General features: G+C 40.0%; 1 protein-coding gene across 1 annotated transcript in view; it reads left to right on the forward strand.

Annotated features, from left to right (window-relative positions):
• Positions 1-18,674, forward strand: part of ATRN (attractin) — a 2,639,854-nt gene that overhangs the window by 356,973 nt on the left and 2,264,207 nt on the right. The window contains exon 6 of the mRNA XM_044064458.1: positions 7,325-7,568. Within this exon, the coding sequence (XP_043920393.1) occupies positions 7,325-7,568 (244 nt within the window). The remainder of the gene's footprint in view (positions 1-7,324; positions 7,569-18,674) is intronic.

The following is an 18,674-nucleotide window of genomic DNA, read 5'->3' on the forward strand; positions in this document are numbered from 1 at the left end:
TGAATAATTTTTAAAACAGATATTTTTAATTCTACCGCAGTATCTAGTTCAAAGGACAAAGACTCACTTTTCCTTCAACAATTTGCAAACCTCTTGGTGAGATAGGATTTTCGATAGGAGGTCAGACAATGAGAGTACCCCTGAGAAAGGTCTTAGCAGCCTTCAGAAATGTCAATGGCAGAACTTAGAACCTTGATGTAAATTAGAAATGACAGTTAAATGCACAGAGGGACAGCTTATTCCAGAGTCCATGGTCTGAGAGAGGTAATGTAGTACTGCTAAGACAGAAGCTGTGAAGCGGTCCAAACATTCAGAAGCAGCTCACAAAGAAAATGCCCACTTTTACTTTTGTACATGTTTCTAGTACTAGGCTTCTGGGTAGAAGTAACTATTTGGGCTACTTTGGCAGAGCACTAGAGTCCCTAGCCTCTAACTGGAGCAAATTAAAGTAATAAGAGGTACTGTAATGGTAAAGCTGCACTAGCAGTTTCATCTTAATCACCTGTATAACTAAGAATGATATGATTTATTCAAGCTCACAAAACTTTCCCAGATTTAGCCTCTCCCGATTATCAACAATACATGGCACATAAGAACAACTCAATCTGTGAAAGCCCACATAAAATGAGACAAAAGGCAGGGACAAAAATTAACAAACAGGTAAGATCCCAAGCAGGACTGCAAGTCGTCCGACATCTAGGCAATGGGAAATTCAGACAGATGAAGCTACCAATGCATTTTCTGAAGGTGAAGTCTGAAACTTGTATGATTATTTAATGACTTCAGTCATCCATGAATTGCCAGCAACACAAATGCACTTTATCTCTCATTTGAACGGAGTGGCTGCCTACTTGCCTGTCAACTAGTGCTGGATGGACTAGGAAGGACTTCTCCCCCATGCCCACCTCAAATTCATTGCCTGTTGTACTAGGGGTTATGCTTGTCTCTCTAATTTTTGTCACCATCGTATCGCTACCATATTCAGCTCTTTCATACTCCCCTTTCGTCCCTTCATGCAATACAATCCAGCAGCTTTCTCAAAGCCACATTAATTGCATATGTACAATGTATAGTCTTTAGCCCTAAACCATCTAAACCCTTCTCTGACCACAGTCTGTCTTTTGTAAACCCTCCAAACTAGAATGAATGTCCTTATCTGTTAATTACCCAGAATCATGCCAGTCTCTCCTTTATGGGCCAAATCTTCCTGTACCTTTTGATGACTACATAAAGCAGGATTTACCATGAGAGGCAAGCAAAAATCTGCTTGTTTTTATTTGTAACATTAAATTTGAATTAGATTGGACTGGTGAAGTGCTATGAGAAATTGTACATGTCGATAATGCCTGCCGATGTTTTTACTTGAAAATTAGTTCAGTTATACAAAATCATGTCCTTTAGTCAATGAAATATTTTCTCTTGCTGGAATAAAAACCTTAAAAAGCTAGCCAGAAAAAAAAGATATACCTTTAGTACCTCAAGAAGGAATAACATAGAAGTAAAAGAAAAAAAGGACAAGTATATGGAAAGCTGTACGTTATTGAGAATGGAGTTAAGGAGGCAAGTCTTAACAATTAAGTTCAGTATGCAGTGTTTGGTACCGATTTTTAAGAATAAGGGTGATGTGCAGAGCTGTAGTAACTACAGAGAGATTAAACTGATCAGTCACAGCATGAAGTTATGGGAAATAGTAGTGGAAGCTAGGTTAAGAAGGGAGGTGATGATTAGTGATCAGCAGTATGGTTTCATGCCAGGAAAGAGCACTACAGATGCGATGTTTGCTCTGAGAGTGTTGATGGAGAAGTACAGAGAAGGTCAGAAGGAGTTGCATTGCGTCTTTGTGGATTTAGAGAAAGCATATGACAGGATGCCTAGAGAGGAGTTGTGGTATTGTATGAGGAAGTTGAGAGTGTCAGAGAAGTATGTAAGAGTGGTACAGGATATGTCAGGGTAGTGTGACAGCGGTGAGGTCTGCTATGGGGACGGATGTTTAAGGTGGAGGTGGGATTACATCATCAGCTCTGAGCCCTTTCTTATTTGCAATGGTGATGGACAGGTTGATAGACGAGATCAGACAAAAGTCCCTGTGGACTGTGATGTTTGCAGATGACATTGTGATCTGTAGTGAGAGTAGGGAACAGGTGGAGGAGACCCTGAGAGGTGGAGATATGTTCTAGAGAGAAGAGGAATGAAGGTCATCAGGACTAAGACAGAATATATGTGTGTGAATGAGAGGGAGGATAGAGGAATGGTGAGGTTGCAGGGAGTAGAGGTGGGGAAGGTGGATGAGTTTAAGTACTTGGGATCAACAGTTCAGAGTAATGGTGAGTGTGGAAGAGGTGAAGAAGAGTACAGGCAGGATGGAGTGGGTGGAGAAGAGTGTCAGGAGTGATTTGTGACAGGCAGTACCAGTAAGAGTGAAAGGAAGGTCTACAAGAGGGTAGTGAGACCAGCTATGTTATATGGGTTGGAGGTGGCATTGACAAAAGGCAGGAGTCAGAGCTTGGCGGAGGAGTTGAAGATGTTAAGATTTGCACTAGGTGTGATGAGGATGGACAGGATTAGGAATAAGTATATTAGAGGGTCAGCCCAGGCTGGAAGGTTTGGAGACAAAGCCAGAGAGGCAAGATTACGTTGGTTTGGACATGTGCTGAGGAGGGATGCAGAGTATATTGGGAAAAAGATGCTAAGGATGAAGCTGCCAGTTGTCAGGAAAAGAGGAAGGCCTAAGATAAGGTTTATGGATGTGGTGAGAGAGGACATGCAGGTGGTTGGTGTGACAGAGCAAGATGCAGAGGACAGGAAGAAATGAAAACAGTTGATCTGCTGTGGCGACCCTTAATGGGAGCAGCCGAAAGAAGAAGAAGATGCAGTCTTTTTACAGTCATATTACAAGTTATACAAGGGAAGACATGAAAAAGCAACATTGGTTAATTCACCTCTTCTCTTTTCTGTTTCCCTCTGGTAGCATCAATATTGTCCATATGTGAAGGTACCTCAAGATGGCATGCATAAGCTCTGAGAGTTTCCAAATCCCCCAGGCAAGGTGAAACCTAACACTTCCTGTCTGTCCCTACATACATTCTCAGCATGATGACCACTGCTTCACAATACTTTCTTCTTAAGTAAGTACCACCCAATGTGCATATTTGTCCCTGTCCCTAGGCTGCATTCACACACACATACAAACTGCTTTCATGCACACACCATTCATTCTCTCATACACCGCTCACTCTCTCCTTCAATGCATACACTCGCTCTCTCTCATAAATCTGTACACAGTCAGGAATACATCAGATCTTATTAAGTCATTGATTTCTGTCAGCTAAACTATTTTGGAAAAATACAATAAAGTCAGCGTGGAGGACTGCTGACTAGTCGTTTTTGGTTGTACTGGCATATCCTCTTTGTTTCACACATAATATGAGGGTTCTCTGGGTCTACATGTGTGGGGCAACAGAAATAAAGGAGATGCAGCTCTAGTCTTCTGCATAGCAAGTGGTTTGATGGCTGCCAGTACATGGTTGTAAGAACAGTCACAAGATCACATACAAGAGCGGCCAACATGCAGCTCAGGTAGACTTCCTCCTAGTAAGGAAAGAAGATGGCAGTGCCTCAAAACAGCATGTGTGAGGACTATAGAACAGATATGCAGCTGAGCCTGGTACAGAAATAAGGTACATAAGGAAAGCTGGTGGTGGAATGAAGAAACCCAGGAGGTCATCCAAAGAAAGAAAGGACTGCATGAAAAGAAGGAAAAGAAAAGATGGACCAGGCAAAGAAGAAATAGTTGTTGGCAAACAAAGAGACTAAGAGAGGGCTTGTATTAGCAAAGAACAAGGCATTGAGGCACTCTATGAGCTTTTGGACAGTGACTCATTAGCTGGCACAAAGAAACTATATATCGGGTTGCAAGGTAATGACAGAAAGATAAGTAAGATAGACAACCATCATAAGGGATGCCAACCACAACCTGCTCACCAGTCCACAGCGCATCAAAGGCAGATGGAGGGAGCCCATCCTAAAAGACAAAAAAGAAAGAAGCTGGACAGGAAAGAAGTGTGAAGGGATTCAATGATGTAATAAGGTGTGTGTGTGTGTGTGTGTATATACACATATATATATATATATATATATATATATATATATTTATATACACATATATATATAAAAGAAATAAAGCTCTCTTTATTCATTCGCACATTTTTTAGTGCATATTGACATATTTTATGAAGTGGGAGGAAACTGGAGACCAAGGCAAAAGCCATGCAGATACAGGGAGAGCATGTTGACACTCAAGGACAGGCACACCGGGTGAGAATCAAACCAGATAATTAAGTGCTGTGAAGCAACCTCAATATCACTGTGCTAGTCAAATTTCTTATTCAGGGAATCGGAACTTCATAAGTATTTAATATGCAGGTATGCTCTTCTAAGGATTCCTATCAGATGTTCACTCAGTAATGCAAGTCCTGAAACTACAAAAATGTATGTGTGAATTAACACTCATAACAGCCACTTCATAAAGTCCCTTTTACACATTCAAGTGTTTTATGCAGAGGACAAGTCACGAGCACACCCTAAATAGGGGGTGGGGGTCTTTTTTTTTTTTTTTTTACATTGATGCTTCTTATATATCCATGTATCTTGGGGAAGAAGAAATACTCTAATATAGGTGAGTCCACAAAATCACACACAAAATGTCACAGTTCATAAGGATTGCAGTTATAATCCTTGTTGGATTAAAAAAACAGCTCAACCGCAAATATGGAAATGGAACCGTCATTCAGCTGTTACGATCACAAAAACCTGTAATGTTCTAATACCTGCCGTTACTGATTATAATATTCAGAGGTTTACCACAAAAAGCAAGCAAAAATCTAGACAAAATTTTGCAGTTCAAAGGATCGCAGTTATAATCCTCAAATCTTTAACAGGAACCTTCTTCTAAGAGATGGATGAAGCCTTACCTGTTTCAGCTCAAGCAAAGTTATTTTAACTTTTATTAAGCAAGCCTCATTGCCTTTTTACTTTAAAATGGAAAATTATTTTACAAATATTTCCTTCATTACAATATGCATCACTTCTACTCTGTTTGAAAAAAAGAAAAGAAAAAGGTGTGACCACAACCGCAACTGTGAATAAGAAAACAGTACCAGTATTCAGCCGTTACAGCACTCTCTCAAAAACCTATAATGTTCTAATACCTGCCATTACTGACTGTGAATGCATGTATGTGCAGAAGTCTACATAAAGAGATAGATATATACATACACACACTCAAGCACACACACACACTAAACAAAACCTTATGCCGGGGCTCTTATAGTGTTGCCACCTTTTCAAATGCCCAAAGTGGGACATTTTTGGTACAAACATCAGATTTTGCGGGCCAAAACATACCCACAGCCAGTACAAAGGAAATAACTTCACTTTTTTGCCTAAATAAAAGCTTATTCTTGTAGCATTTTAGTTGCTTATTCTGTTTCTTATAACATTTAGGTGGTTCAGGTACAGAGTAACTGTGTTATGCAACTATTGCATAAAATATAGGAAGTAATTTTGTCCTAAAATCTCAGGACATTTGCCATTTTTACAATTTTTTTGCAGGACACAGCTGACCAAAGAGGGACTCTCGCAAAGTGGGACAGGTGGCAACCCTAGGCTCTTATTGCACAACATTTAAACCATTAATTGCAACAGCGAAAACCTTTGAAGTTCCTTTACTGGCAGACTGCCCATCTAGTAACAGTAGCCTTAGCAAGGACATTTTCTAAGAAGCAATGACTAGTGGGCTCCTCTTTTTTTTGGTTTTCCATATGCACAACATAAGCCTTAGAACTAAAAATTATTCTCAGAGTTCACTGTCAAACCACCAAGTGAGATGCCACCATTTTTTCCCAGCCCTTAGAACTGGGGATAGTAGATGTCAACTCTCTGGACATACATTGGCAACTCTGGTTTTATCTGGATAAAACCAAGGACTTTCAGGAATATTGAGCTGTTGTCATCTTTTTCAGTGATAGGAAGAAAGGACAGCCAGTGACATAAAAAGACCATGTTCATATAGCTCTGTTGTTTTGTTACCACTGCAGGGATCTCCATTTGTATGTTTCTTTATAGCACTGAAAGGTTTCTGCCAGGCCAGCAGTCAGCATAATGTTTTTTTATGCTAGGAGATGCAGTCACTTGGTCCTTAGTCTGCATCTCCACCTAGCACTTCAAGTTGGACACCTTGTCTGGATCTAATACAAGGTTTGCCAGGGATGTCCTTCAAGGCATTCTTTGCCATACCATTCATCTTGTGTCTAAGCTATGGTAGTGTTCCCGTATGTAATGATTACTATAACAGTTATCTAATGAGGAGTGGAGTACAATTATGTAGGTAGCTTTTCTTAATGATTGTAGTAACTACTCCTTCCCTCTGTCGGTCTCTTCTCTCTTATCTTGGGCTGGAGTGGGGCACATTCTCTTTCACTGTACTTATCCCTTCTCCTTACTACTTTTTGGACTACAGTAGAGTTCTGAACATAAGCAGGACCATAACACAGTCATGTCCCCTCCCCATGTGCCCATGACCTTGGCTTTATGTGTATTGAGTTGTCCTTTCACCTTGTCCTAGGGTATCTGGCTTATGGCAGCAGATGAGGAGCCTTGTATGTTTAGGGGGCAAGAAAGCAATGAAGATGGAATAGGCATGCTTATCTCTGCCAGTAGTACACAGTTGCCTGCCTAGGGGCAGGCATATGCTGCATAAGAGGAAGGAACCTGAGCTCTTAAAGATTGGCCAGATGAACAGGGCACCTGGCACCTGGCAGAGGAGTCCCAGAAGTAATGCATACTGCAGTAGTGATTTAAACTTCTACTGTTTTGGTAAGTTACCTACGAAGTTGTATTTTTTGTGTAGTCTGTGTATGATGTCACTTTGTGTATTGCAATGGGTGTGTATTTATCCCCAATTGCATATAGTTCCAGGCGAAAAGAAAAATGCGTATTGTTGGAGAGGAGAGGGCCTGTGGTATCCAGCTCTCTGTGCTTGACTGTGAGACCTTCTTAAAGTACATTGTATGTTCATGAAAGTCTGGGGTATTAAACCTTGGTATGCTTAATGCATCTTTTAGCATGTCCTAAAAATTATGCTTGCAATCTACAGACTTGAATTTTCAAAGTCTTTTTATTTCCCACTGTTCCAGTTCAGAGTAGTCCTGCATGTGAATTGGAAGAGCAGTCCACCCTAACATTATTCTCGAGTAGAATTCATATTTACGTACTGAGTATGTGAGTGTTATTCATGTGTACATTTTTTGTTTCTTTTTTTCTTTAGGGTAAAATCTTCATGTATGGTGGTAAATTTGATTCAACAGGGAATGTCACCAATCAACTCTGGGTATTTCATATAAAAAACCAGTCTTGGGTTCAGATGGCTCCTGCTGTCAGTGAACAGTATGCTGTTGTGGGCCACTCTGCTCATGTCGTCAGGATGCAGGACGGGACAGCAGTTATGCTAGTCTTTTTTGGACACTGCCCTCTGTATGGATACATCAGCAAAATTCAAGAGTACAATATTGGTAAGAAATGATGATAGCAGGAGTACTATGACCATGATGGAAGTAATGTTTAGTGAAGGAGTGCTGCCTTATCCTTTGTGTTAAAAAAAAAAAAAAAAAAAAAAAAAAAAAAGGTATTTAATGTGCAACTGCAAACCTCAATAAGTTCAAAAATTTAAGTATTGATCTCATGTTGTCCTTTTCATTCTTCCCCATTGTATGGGTTATGGATCTGACCACTGATCCAACTTGGCTGCATATCACAGACTTATTTTTATCTCTAGGTAGTGATTAAAAAAATACAAGACCAAGAAAGTAAAATAATAAACTCCATGTGACACTTATCTGATGTTGCTAAATATTCAGTACAGCAACAAAGTGCTCAGACCAACTAGCAAAAACAGGGTTCAAACTGGTGGCAACAGTGGTTTTAGGTAGTTAGATCCCTCTGCTCCTCCCCTTTTTTTCATTTCTGCAAATATTTTGGGTTTCTAATACCATGATGGGAATGGACACCATTCCTAAGTCAAAGTACTAGTAAAGTTCATGAAATTAGTACTGTTTCAGTTTTTGATGTCAGCCAAAAGTGCTTTTGCAGCCCCCGCAATGTGTCCAGTAATGACGACTCCTGCATTTTGTATGGAGTTGCATGTATTGGTAACGTATCTAAATACGATTGTAAATTCTTTTTATAAGACTCGTTGCACCTACTATTATTGTAACTGTTTGGTTATCTTTCTTCCACATTGCTGTCATTTCTGCCTGCAGATCCTGATATTTTATGACTTTGTGTCTCTTTGTATGCAAGATGGTGTAGTCATTGGGTGTGGCGTTTTCGATGATTAATGCTACTTTTGTCTTTTCATGGACCACTATGTCCCATTTTCTAGCATCTATCTTTTAAAATGTTGGTAATGGGTGATCCCATGTGATGTAAACTTTGTCATTTTCTGTGGTGCTTTGTGGCTCATGTTTCCAGTGTTTTTCAGCCACTTCAGTACCATAATGTTTGCACAATCCCCAGTGCAACAGTCTTGCCACATTATTATGCCTTTCAGTATACAGTCCTTCTGCCATTAGTATGTCACAACCAGCAACGAGGCCTGCGACTGTTTCCATTTCGGTTTTACAAGACCTACATTTGTCTGTTTCTCCCAGATGTTCAATGGACTTTGTAAACCAGTGTGTACATAACCCACTGTCTTGGACCACCAATATTAACCCTTCATCTCTTGGTTTGAATTCACCTCTCCTTAACCATTTTTGCATTTGTTCCTGATCAACATGAGGTTCTTCCAGAAGTTTTTTTTTTTCTATTTGCAAACTATATTTATGCATTTTCCACATTTCTTGCCTTCTCATCTGGTCCTTCACCATATATTATTTTTTTTGTTTGTTGGCACAAACAGTTGTCTGATTTTTATCTACTTCTGGTTTGATTTCCATTCCTGCTTGATGCTGATAATAATCTTTTGCTAGATTAAGCAGAGAAGCCAGATTTATTCTCCTCGTGTTTCAAAACTTTCACTACTTTCACTTCATTTGGGTCTTGTGAGGTAAGCAGGTGTGTGGAATCCCATGATTGCAAAGCTGTACATGTAGTCAATTTCAAGGAGGCCCATCCCTCCTTTGGAACGGGGAATATGTAGCCTTGGTATGCACTGATTTTTATAAATCATTTGGTGATCATGAAGCATCCTTCTTGTTTTTTATGTAATCTGTCCAACACATTTTGGAGCCTGTCAGTCACTCTAAAATGGTAAGTTAGGACAGGAAGAGCAAATTGATTTATGGCTTGGATTTTGTTCCTAGATGTCAACATTGTTTTCAGGATTAATTTAAGTCTTCTAAAGTATTCCTTACGAAGTTTTATTTGCATTTGTTCATGTTTTATTGATGATCCTTCATCAATTCCCAAATATTTATACAGTCCATCTTGCTCAAGTTCTTTTATATCGCATTATTGTCCTAAACTGATGTTTTCCTGGTGCTGCAGTTTTCCTGCTTTAAAGGATGCTTTTACACATTTTTCAAGACCAAATGACATTCTTAAATCATCTGAAAAAGTTTTGACAACTTTCAGTTCCTCATCTGATGAACTATACAGTTTTAAATCATCGACAAAGACGAAATAAGTCTTTACACTTTGTTTTTTTTTTTTATTGGAGCCAAATTGTAGCTATGGCCTAGACACCTTAGTGGGATTAGGGCACGGCAATATAGCAGCGCTGATAGAGTCACCCTTTACTGGGATAATAATTTTGTCCTTTATCATGGCTTAATTGCAAAGTGGTCTGCCACTGTTTTGTCACTGTATTGTAGTTGATCATTGTAGGGGTGTATCTTATACATTTTAAGCACTTTTTTATCCATAAATGTGGGATATACTATCAAATGCTTTTTTGTAGTCAATCCATGCCATATTTAGATTCTTCCCTTTTTACAGTTCTCCACTATGACTTTATTCAACAACAAATGATCCTTTGTTCCATATGACTTTCTTTTATTGTCCTTTTGGTCTTCTGCCATAATTGAGTTTTCTTCTAAATGACTGAAGTGTCGGCATCAGTTCCAGTGTATAGTTTATACATCGTCGGAAGGCAAGTTATTGGTCTATAATTTTTATTGTAGCTTGCAGGTTCAATCTTATGTAGTAGCATTGTTTTTTTCTGTTAGCCAGGTTGGTCTTTTTTGGGGTGTGCATATAAATAGTTTTTACTCATGGCGAAATCTTCATGCAAAGATGTTAGTACTTTTAACCAAAAGTTAGGTACTGCATCTAGGCCTGCTATTTTCCAATTAGAGGGTGCCAGGTTGGTGTCTTTTTGGGGTGTGCATATAAATAGTTTTTACTCATGGCGAAATCTTCATGCAAAGATGTTAGTACTTTTAACCAAAAGTTAAGTACTGCATCTAGGCCTACTGTTTTCCAATTAGAGGGTTTTCTTAATTTTGTTTCAATCTCTCTGGCTGTGACTTCATCCCATTTCATATCCTCTACCTTTAAACATCTTATTCTTTCTTTTGCTTCTTCTTTCCATTTAGCATCTTTATTATTTTCCACGGAGTCTTCATAAATCTCCAAAATGTATCCATTTCTTCTTTTTGGCAGTTTTTCAATTCATTTTACCTAATTTCCCATTTCTCTATAAAACTTTCTTGGGTCATCAGTAAATTACTTATTTTGTACTTCTTATTTTATCTTTATCTGCATATCTTCTAAGTTTTTCTGCCTGTGCTGAGATTTTTAGTTTATTTGCGATAGTGCATGATGTATCCTGGTCTGTTCTAGTACTGCGCATTGCTTTTATCCTATCTTTTAGTATTTTTGTTCTATTCCCTCTTCTGTATTATTCTAACAGTGACAATTATTGTCTTAATTGCTTTATAGCTTTCTCTGTTTGATACTTCCATGATGGTATTCGATTTTCCCCCTTCCATTCACTCACTGCCATGTGTTTTTGTGGTAGAACTTTATCAGTTGTTAATATAGCTGCACAGTAATGTATCCTGTTTACTTCTGTTATATTGCATGGATCTCTGTGGACAGTCCTAATTACTGTGCTCATTTGTTTTATCAACTTCTGACTTTTTGGGTTTTATTGACCTTCTGCAGTGTATTTCTTTCATTGATCTTAATATGTATGTTTACATCTATTAAATCAAGCAACTCCTCTCAACTCATTTTCTTCTAAACTGAGGGCACATTTCTTGTTTTCCATTTCCTGCGGGCATTCTGAATAAAGTTCTGTAGCACCTTCCTTTGGCACTTTCTCTTCAATTTCATCCTGTGCCATCTGTTGCTGTGTCATATGGGAACTCACTGGCCTATCACTCCTCAACATTGACTGCATCCAAGTTTCCACAGTTTCCTGTTCCTTCCTTGCTGTCCATCTTCAAGTGAACGTATATAGTGGTTTCCTGTGGAAGGCTCCAAAATATCTTCATTTGGCACCTGACCAGTGGCTTCCCGTTCCATTGGTTTCTCCTTAATTTGGATGTCCATGCTCTATCCTGTTGTGTTGCTTTCTGAATTAGATTTTCTACACTGAATCCCTCACTGCAGGTACTTCATAACTTCAGTTTCTGTTCCTTTAACTTCTCCATAACTAATCTCCTTTTGTACTTTTCCTCTTTGTCTTATTTTTTGTATTGTAGTTTTCCATGTCTGGCTTCCTTTACCTGTATTTCTCTTCAAATATCTTTGGTGCTGCTGTTTTTGTATTGATTACTTTTGCTTTCTCCTTTGCATAAATATCACACCATATTAAATCTCTTTCTTTCCCTTGTCGATATTTCTTTAGATGTCTACTGATCTTTCTGCTTCTCCTTACTTTGGGGACTCGCTCCATCATGCTGTGATGTAACCTGTGTTAGACCTTCTACACCAAATCCTTCACTTTGCAGGCTAACTTCAACTTCTGTTTTATAACTTCTACTTTACTAATCTTTTCTAATCCCTCTTTGTGATATTTTTTTTGGTTGTGAAATTTTCCATATCTGAATGCCTTTGCCTGTATTTCTCAGTGAATGTCTGAGGCAACCTTCTTTATATTGATTAATTTGGTTTTCTCCTTTGCATAAATATTGCACAATACCAAATCTCTTGTTTCCCATGTCCATATTTCTTTTTATACTTGATAAAAATCTGTAGGTTTTGTTTATATTTTCGCCCCTCCATAGATGCTCTTTTTTCCAAACAGATCAAAGTTTCTTGATCTATATATTGTGTTTCACAAGTGTGTTGTATTAATGAATACACCTTTTTATTTGAAGCTAGTGACAGTTTTTTCTTATGTATGTATGTTTCTTTCCTCTAATTTATGTTTTAATTATTTTTATATTTTGTGTCTGGGAATTCTGGGCTTTTGCATAATAGTAACACTACATACCGAACTTCTTTCTTATCCTCTATAGTCCACTTTATTGTCTTTATGGCTCTTTTTGGCCTGTCAGTTTTGTCATTTTTGTGGACTACTACAACAGGGGCCATCCTCCCTTGGGCCTAGCCCCATTGTAGGAATGTTTCTATATTTTGAGGATTCTACACTGTCATCTTTTCCATTCCTGGCACCAGCGTGCCTACCAGGATTGGGCATTTTTATGCTGGCATCCGTGATGTCCCCTTTATGCCCTACAGTGTGTGCAGGGAGGATAAATGTTAAGTACAGTGTAAAGAAGATCGCAAGCTTATTTATGCTGGCCAAGGGACGGGATGCCCAGGACTTGACATCTCTTCTGTGTCCAATTCTGCAACAGTGAAGAGAAGGATGTCTTTATGGTAAGATTTTACACAACTGTGCTGTCTAAAAACTTTTTTTATCTCTATTCCCTTCACTTATTGTTATGGCCAAGAAACAAACCGGCTTTAAGAAATGCACTTCTGTGGGCACAAAATTCCAAAATCTGATGTCCACAGGAAGTGCATTTATTGCCTAGGAGCAGCGCACTTGAGTACTGGTTGCTCTATTTGTGCTGCTTTTAACGTTAGAGCAATTTCAGATAGAGGCAGCAATCCCTTAAGGACCAGTTTATTTCTTCTATCTTTACCTTCTTCAGAGTCTCAAACCCCCAGTAAATATCCTAAAAAGTAAGAGTCTTGAAAGAGATCCCTACCCAATTTATGAAGACCTCTTCTTCTGTTGTGGCTTCATTGGAGCCTCCTTAGAAGATCTGAAAAACTTTGGATCCAGCTTCTTCAGATCCTAAAAGGAAATCATCGGATGTTAAATTTTCAAGCAGCACTCCACTTCAAAAACCTCAGATCTGGCCACTAGTCTATCAAAATCTTCTCAAAAAGTTCACCCAGGTTCATGATTTATTCACCCAGGTTCATGATTTATCCAGTATCTCCTCAGCTCCATTCCCCTTTTCTTCAAATGACTCAGAGGAAACACTCAAGGCTACAGTCCACTAGTTCTTTTGTTAGATCCCCTAGAAGTCTTTTAGAGGCCGAAGTGGATAGGATGATGAGGAAATTCCTCGGAGCTCAGATTCAGGTGTTTGCTATTCTAACTCTGTCTTCCATTGGATCTGTTAGCCATCCCTCTACTTCCCTTGCAGTAGTATCTCCTTCTGTGATCCATCCCATGGCTTCAGAGCCCTCGGATCCAAGAGCACCTGAGAGTTTGTGTTTGATGCAAAGAAGGCTAGGTCTTCGACTAGACAGTTTTCCTGACTGGTTCTGCTCTTGTCCACTTACATCGAAATGAGTCCCGGTGCCGAAGCATTGGCATCAGATCCAGGTGACCAGGGTCAACTCTGATGATGTTGTAGCCGTCCTTGCCCCTCAAAACTTCAGTGCTAGGTAGCTCTCTCCCTGAGGCACAGATTGGACAGGGTTGAGGCTTGGCTGCCTCAGAGATTTCTGCTCCGGTGCGGCCTGCCACGGCTTCTCCTGGTAGTTATGCATTTGAGGTAGTGGAGAGGGTTTTCTCTTGTCTAAGTGTTCTGATGTCTCTCTTCCTTGATTCCAACACTTATTTCCCCAGCGGGTCCTAACTCTGATCCCATCAGACCTGTTCCACAAGGACAGCTGGTACCAACTAGCGTTGAAACTGTTTTTCAAGAGGAACTTCCACTATCTTTGGACACCTCTTCAGAGCATCCCACTGTGGAGGTTCCCCACAAGATAATGTGCAAAAGGAGGCACACAGATTGTCCTATAGAAAATATAAATGCCCAGCCCTAACAAACATCCTTCCTCCGTACATCCCAAACAGATCTCTAAGATCTGAGCACCAAAATTTAATTGCCATCCACAAACCCAATCGCCCTGCTGGCCAACTCCTTCTCTCCTACTCTCTTGGCAGGAAATGGAACTCTCTCCCTCCTTCACTTAGAACAACATCTAACTCTGAATCCTTCAAAACCCAACTTTTCTCTTACCTGTCCTCTAAACATAAGTGTTCCTGCTTTCATCCCACTTAAATTTAATTAACTACCCTTATGAACCCTCTATATCCTTTCACTTCACACTACCCTAAAACTATTATTTTTCCTTTGCTGCTAAATCAAACTTAAGCTACTTCTCAGTTTAAGTAATTCTCTCTCTACTCCTTGTATGTAAATATTGTAAATATCATGTAACCTCAGATCTCTTCATTACAGGCAGTTGAAACTTGCTGATCTGAAGAGAAACTACTGAAAATCTATTTTATCTACCTTCCTTAATGTTGTTTTTGAGGTTTACTGTGTGCATTTGCTTTTTACTAACTGTATGAATGTAATTACACATGTATTTTTTTTTACCTTCAACACTATGTAACTTAGATTGTATTCTCATTGCTTTTGGAGCTTTTCTCCCCGGGCCTCCACTGAAAATGGGCACGTTCTGGCCCAGTGGACTTCCCCGGTAATCAAACTGGAAATAAATAAATAAATAAAGACTTTGAAAAAGGAGAAGGGGGTCCCCTATATCTCCACTGGATGATGTCTCATGTGGAGACATTATAGAGATTTTTAAGCAGAAAGGTGGATGGTCTTCAGATTCCCCCTCCCCAGAGAAGTCAGTATTTCTGCAAGCTTTTTGATAGTGTCCCATCTATGTCTTGGGCGACTTCCCCAGCTGATGAGCTCATCAACCTAGTGTCTTACTGGACATGGAAGGAACCGTACTCCATCAAACCAATACCCCGATTTCCAGATAAAATGTTGGCACTGCTGAAAGACATACCTCATTGGAGCAAAGGAGTCCCTATTGTTGCTACAAAAATGGAGTTAGCTGAGCAGAGCTCCTCTGTCCATCCCCCTAAAAGAAAGTCGAGGACATTGGACAGATTTGGAAAGGGCAAGTTTGCTTCAGTGACCTTTTGCGTTGAGGTTCCTGAATTATTTAGCGCACTTTACAAAGCTGCAGTGGGATTTGACCAAGGAGCTCTCCAGATTCCTCTGACTCAGTCTGTGGAGGGCTATAAGATAACAATTTCACAACCAGCCACTCTTTTATTCATTTCCAGTACGACCATGAGGGAAATAGCTGCAGAGGGTACATCACAGACGACGGGTTCAGGTATTGCCTTTAGGAGACTGCTTGGATGTGGTTATGCGATTTTGCAGAGCCTTTCAAGTCTTCTTTCGTCAATGCTCCCTTTGATGGAATGTCCTTATTTAGCCTTTATGTGAAAGAAAGCTTTCATGCATTGAACAGAAAGGAAAGACCCTGTCTGCCATAGGGATTTACTTTTGTACCCCTCAAATGATCTTTTTCCCCAGAATCAGAGAGGGGCCAAAAAATGTGCTTCCATAAATCCCAGCGATCTTTCCAGGACTCATGTGGGGATAACTCCTCCAGAGGCAGATGGGAGAGTTCAAATTCAGACGTAGTCCTTGTGGCTGAGACCACCCGCAAAACCAGGGTTTCCGAGATTCCTTTCTGGGTAGACCCTTTCAGCACTCCTGAAGGGTTGCCCGACTGCTCACCTCTGGAGGCATTTGGGTTGCTTGTCCTTGTACCCATATGCCTGGGCTTCTATAACAAACGATTCTTGGGTACTAAAAATAATATTCAGAAGTTATTTTATGCCATTTGTTTCAGATTCCCCCAACCAAATGAAGAAAGCTTCCTGACATCGCAACAAGTCGGACAGAAGCTGCAGCTCAAGACATTTAAAAAGTGCTGGACAACAGAGTCGTCTAGGAGGCCCCACCAGACCAGAGAGGATTTGGAACTTAATTAGTGCCAAGGAAGACGGGGGACCTAATATCAGTTTTGGATTTCAGCAACCTGAACTAATTTGTGAAGACGTCAAAGATCCAAATGGTGATGTTTCGATGTATCCTGCCCTTTTTGCTCAAGGACGATTGAATGTGCTGAATTGAACTTTAGGAAGCGTACTGTCACATCAGGATGGGCAGCTGTTCCCGAAGATATCTGTACTCTCAGTTTGGAGCCAGTCACTACCAGTTCAGAGCATCACCCTTTGGTCTCACCACAATCCCCAGGGTATTTACCCAAGTGTATGGCAGTGATAGCAGCTCACCTGAGTTTGCTGGATTTCCAAGTGTTTCCATATCTAGATGACTGGCTGATCACTGCCCCAACCAAGCATCTGTTAGAACAGTCCAGAGACCGATTGTTTTACTTTAACTTTGTCAAAGACTAGGCATTTCAGTCAGCATCTACAAGTCAAAACTTCAACCAGTACAGAGCTCAGAGTTCATTGGTCTTCAGTTAAACACAGTAAGTTAGATTGCCGCTCTTCCAACACATCGTGTAGATTCAGTCAAGTTCCCTGTACAGCAAATTCTTGTTTATTCTATTTCTCCAGCCAGACTTGTTCTCCAAGCTATAGGTTCAATGGCAGTAACCATAACTTTAGTTCCTATGACTTGTTACAATATGCATGTTCTGCAATGGACTCCAGCTGTTCATTGGTCTTTTCTGCAACATCCTCTATCCTTCGCAGTCAAACTCACTTGAGTATGCAAAAATCATCTTTGTTGGTGTATTCACTTGGATGAGATTTAGCTAGGCCAACCTTTTATTCTGCCTCCTCCAGTGGCCACTGATGTCTTGCAGTTGGAGCATTTCTTGGTACGGATGATCCAAGGCATGTGGTCCTCCCAAGATTCCAATTCACACATCAGTGTCCTAGAGATGAGAGCTGTTCTGTTAGCATTGCAGGCCTTTGAAGATGTTCTTCTGTTTAGGGACTGTTGCAAACCTACAACATGTTTGCAGTCTGGTACATCAATGAACAAGGGGGGACCTGATCTTATCCTCTTTGTCAAGAGGCACTGAGTGTTTCAGTGGATGATTGCCTCAAACCACTTTGTTATGCCAATGCACATTCCAGGGAAATCCAAAGTACTAGCAGACAAACTCAGCAGATCCATTTAATTACTTCACGGGTTGTCTCAATCAGTCATTGGCAGAGATGATTTTTCCATTGTTGGGTCCAGTCTTGCTGCGATCTCTTTGCATCTCCCCATAACAAGTGCAGCGGGTATTTTGTTCTAATATCCCTACAGAGGGAGTCACCGAGAGATGCTGTAGTCCACATTTATTCTTGTGGTCTCTTTTATGCTAATCCCCAAAAGCATGTTGATTGAAGAGCTCAGTTATCCTCATGCCACATTCTGGCTTTGCTAAGTGTGGTTCTCCTTTTGATCCCATCTTTGCATATCTGTCATGGATACTGAACCCCAGTCCAGACATACTTTTGTATCCTTCAGGGATGAAGCATCCCATTATTCCAGGCCTTAAACTAACTGCACAGTTTCTCCAGTTTTATTAATAGCTAGACAGCCCAGGCTTTCCTCCCTAGATTGGCATATACATTTATCTTCCCAGAAAGCTTCTACAAGGAAGATCTACAAAAGTAAATGAAAAAGATTTTCAGTTTGTGCTCTTGACAAGGAAATTGATTCTTATGGCTCCTATTTCTTCAGTTCAAGAATTCGTAGTCTCTCTTTTTCAGGAAAGTGCTAGCTTCTCTCAAAGTACAGTTTGTAGCTATATCAAATTTTGATTGAGAAAAATTGTCCCCTCTATCTTCCAAATTGTGCAAGGCATTTGTAAAAGGCAACTTCTTACTCAGGCCCCCAGTGAAAGATGAGTCTCCTCCTTGGGATTTGACAAGTTGCACTTCGGGGATTGACAAAATAATCTTTTGAACCTTCAGCCCAAATCAGTTTAAAATGTTTGTCTTGGAAAACACCATTTCTAGTAGCAGGTACATCTGCAAGGAGAATTTTTGAACTCCGGGATTTATTGTGCAAATCCCCTTACATTATTTTTGACACAGGCAGTTACCTTACGAACAAACCAGTCCTTCTTACCAAAATTAACTTCTGATGCGAATATCAGTCAAGCAATTAATTTGCCCAGTTTCTTCTTTAAGGTTTCAGAAAAGGGAGAGTACATGCTACATCTTTATGACGCACATAGACAATTAACGTTTTTATCTACACAGGACAAAGATCTGGAAGTCAGAGCAGTTTGTTTCTTTGTCACAGAACAGACTGGGATCACTGGTTTCTAAAGTTATCCTGGCAAAATGGATTACTGATTGAAAGGGTGAGGCCCTGCTGAGTATATACAAAACAAATGCAAAGCCTCCTAAAGCACATTCTAATAGATCCATGGCCAGTTTTTCTGATTTCTGGTCTAGACTCTCCATTGAT

Source organism: Protopterus annectens, chromosome 2.part2 (genome assembly GCF_019279795.1).
Source record: "Protopterus annectens isolate FY-2018-M chromosome 2.part2, PAN1.0, whole genome shotgun sequence".
NCBI classification, from domain to species: domain Eukaryota; kingdom Metazoa; phylum Chordata; order Ceratodontiformes; family Protopteridae; genus Protopterus; species Protopterus annectens.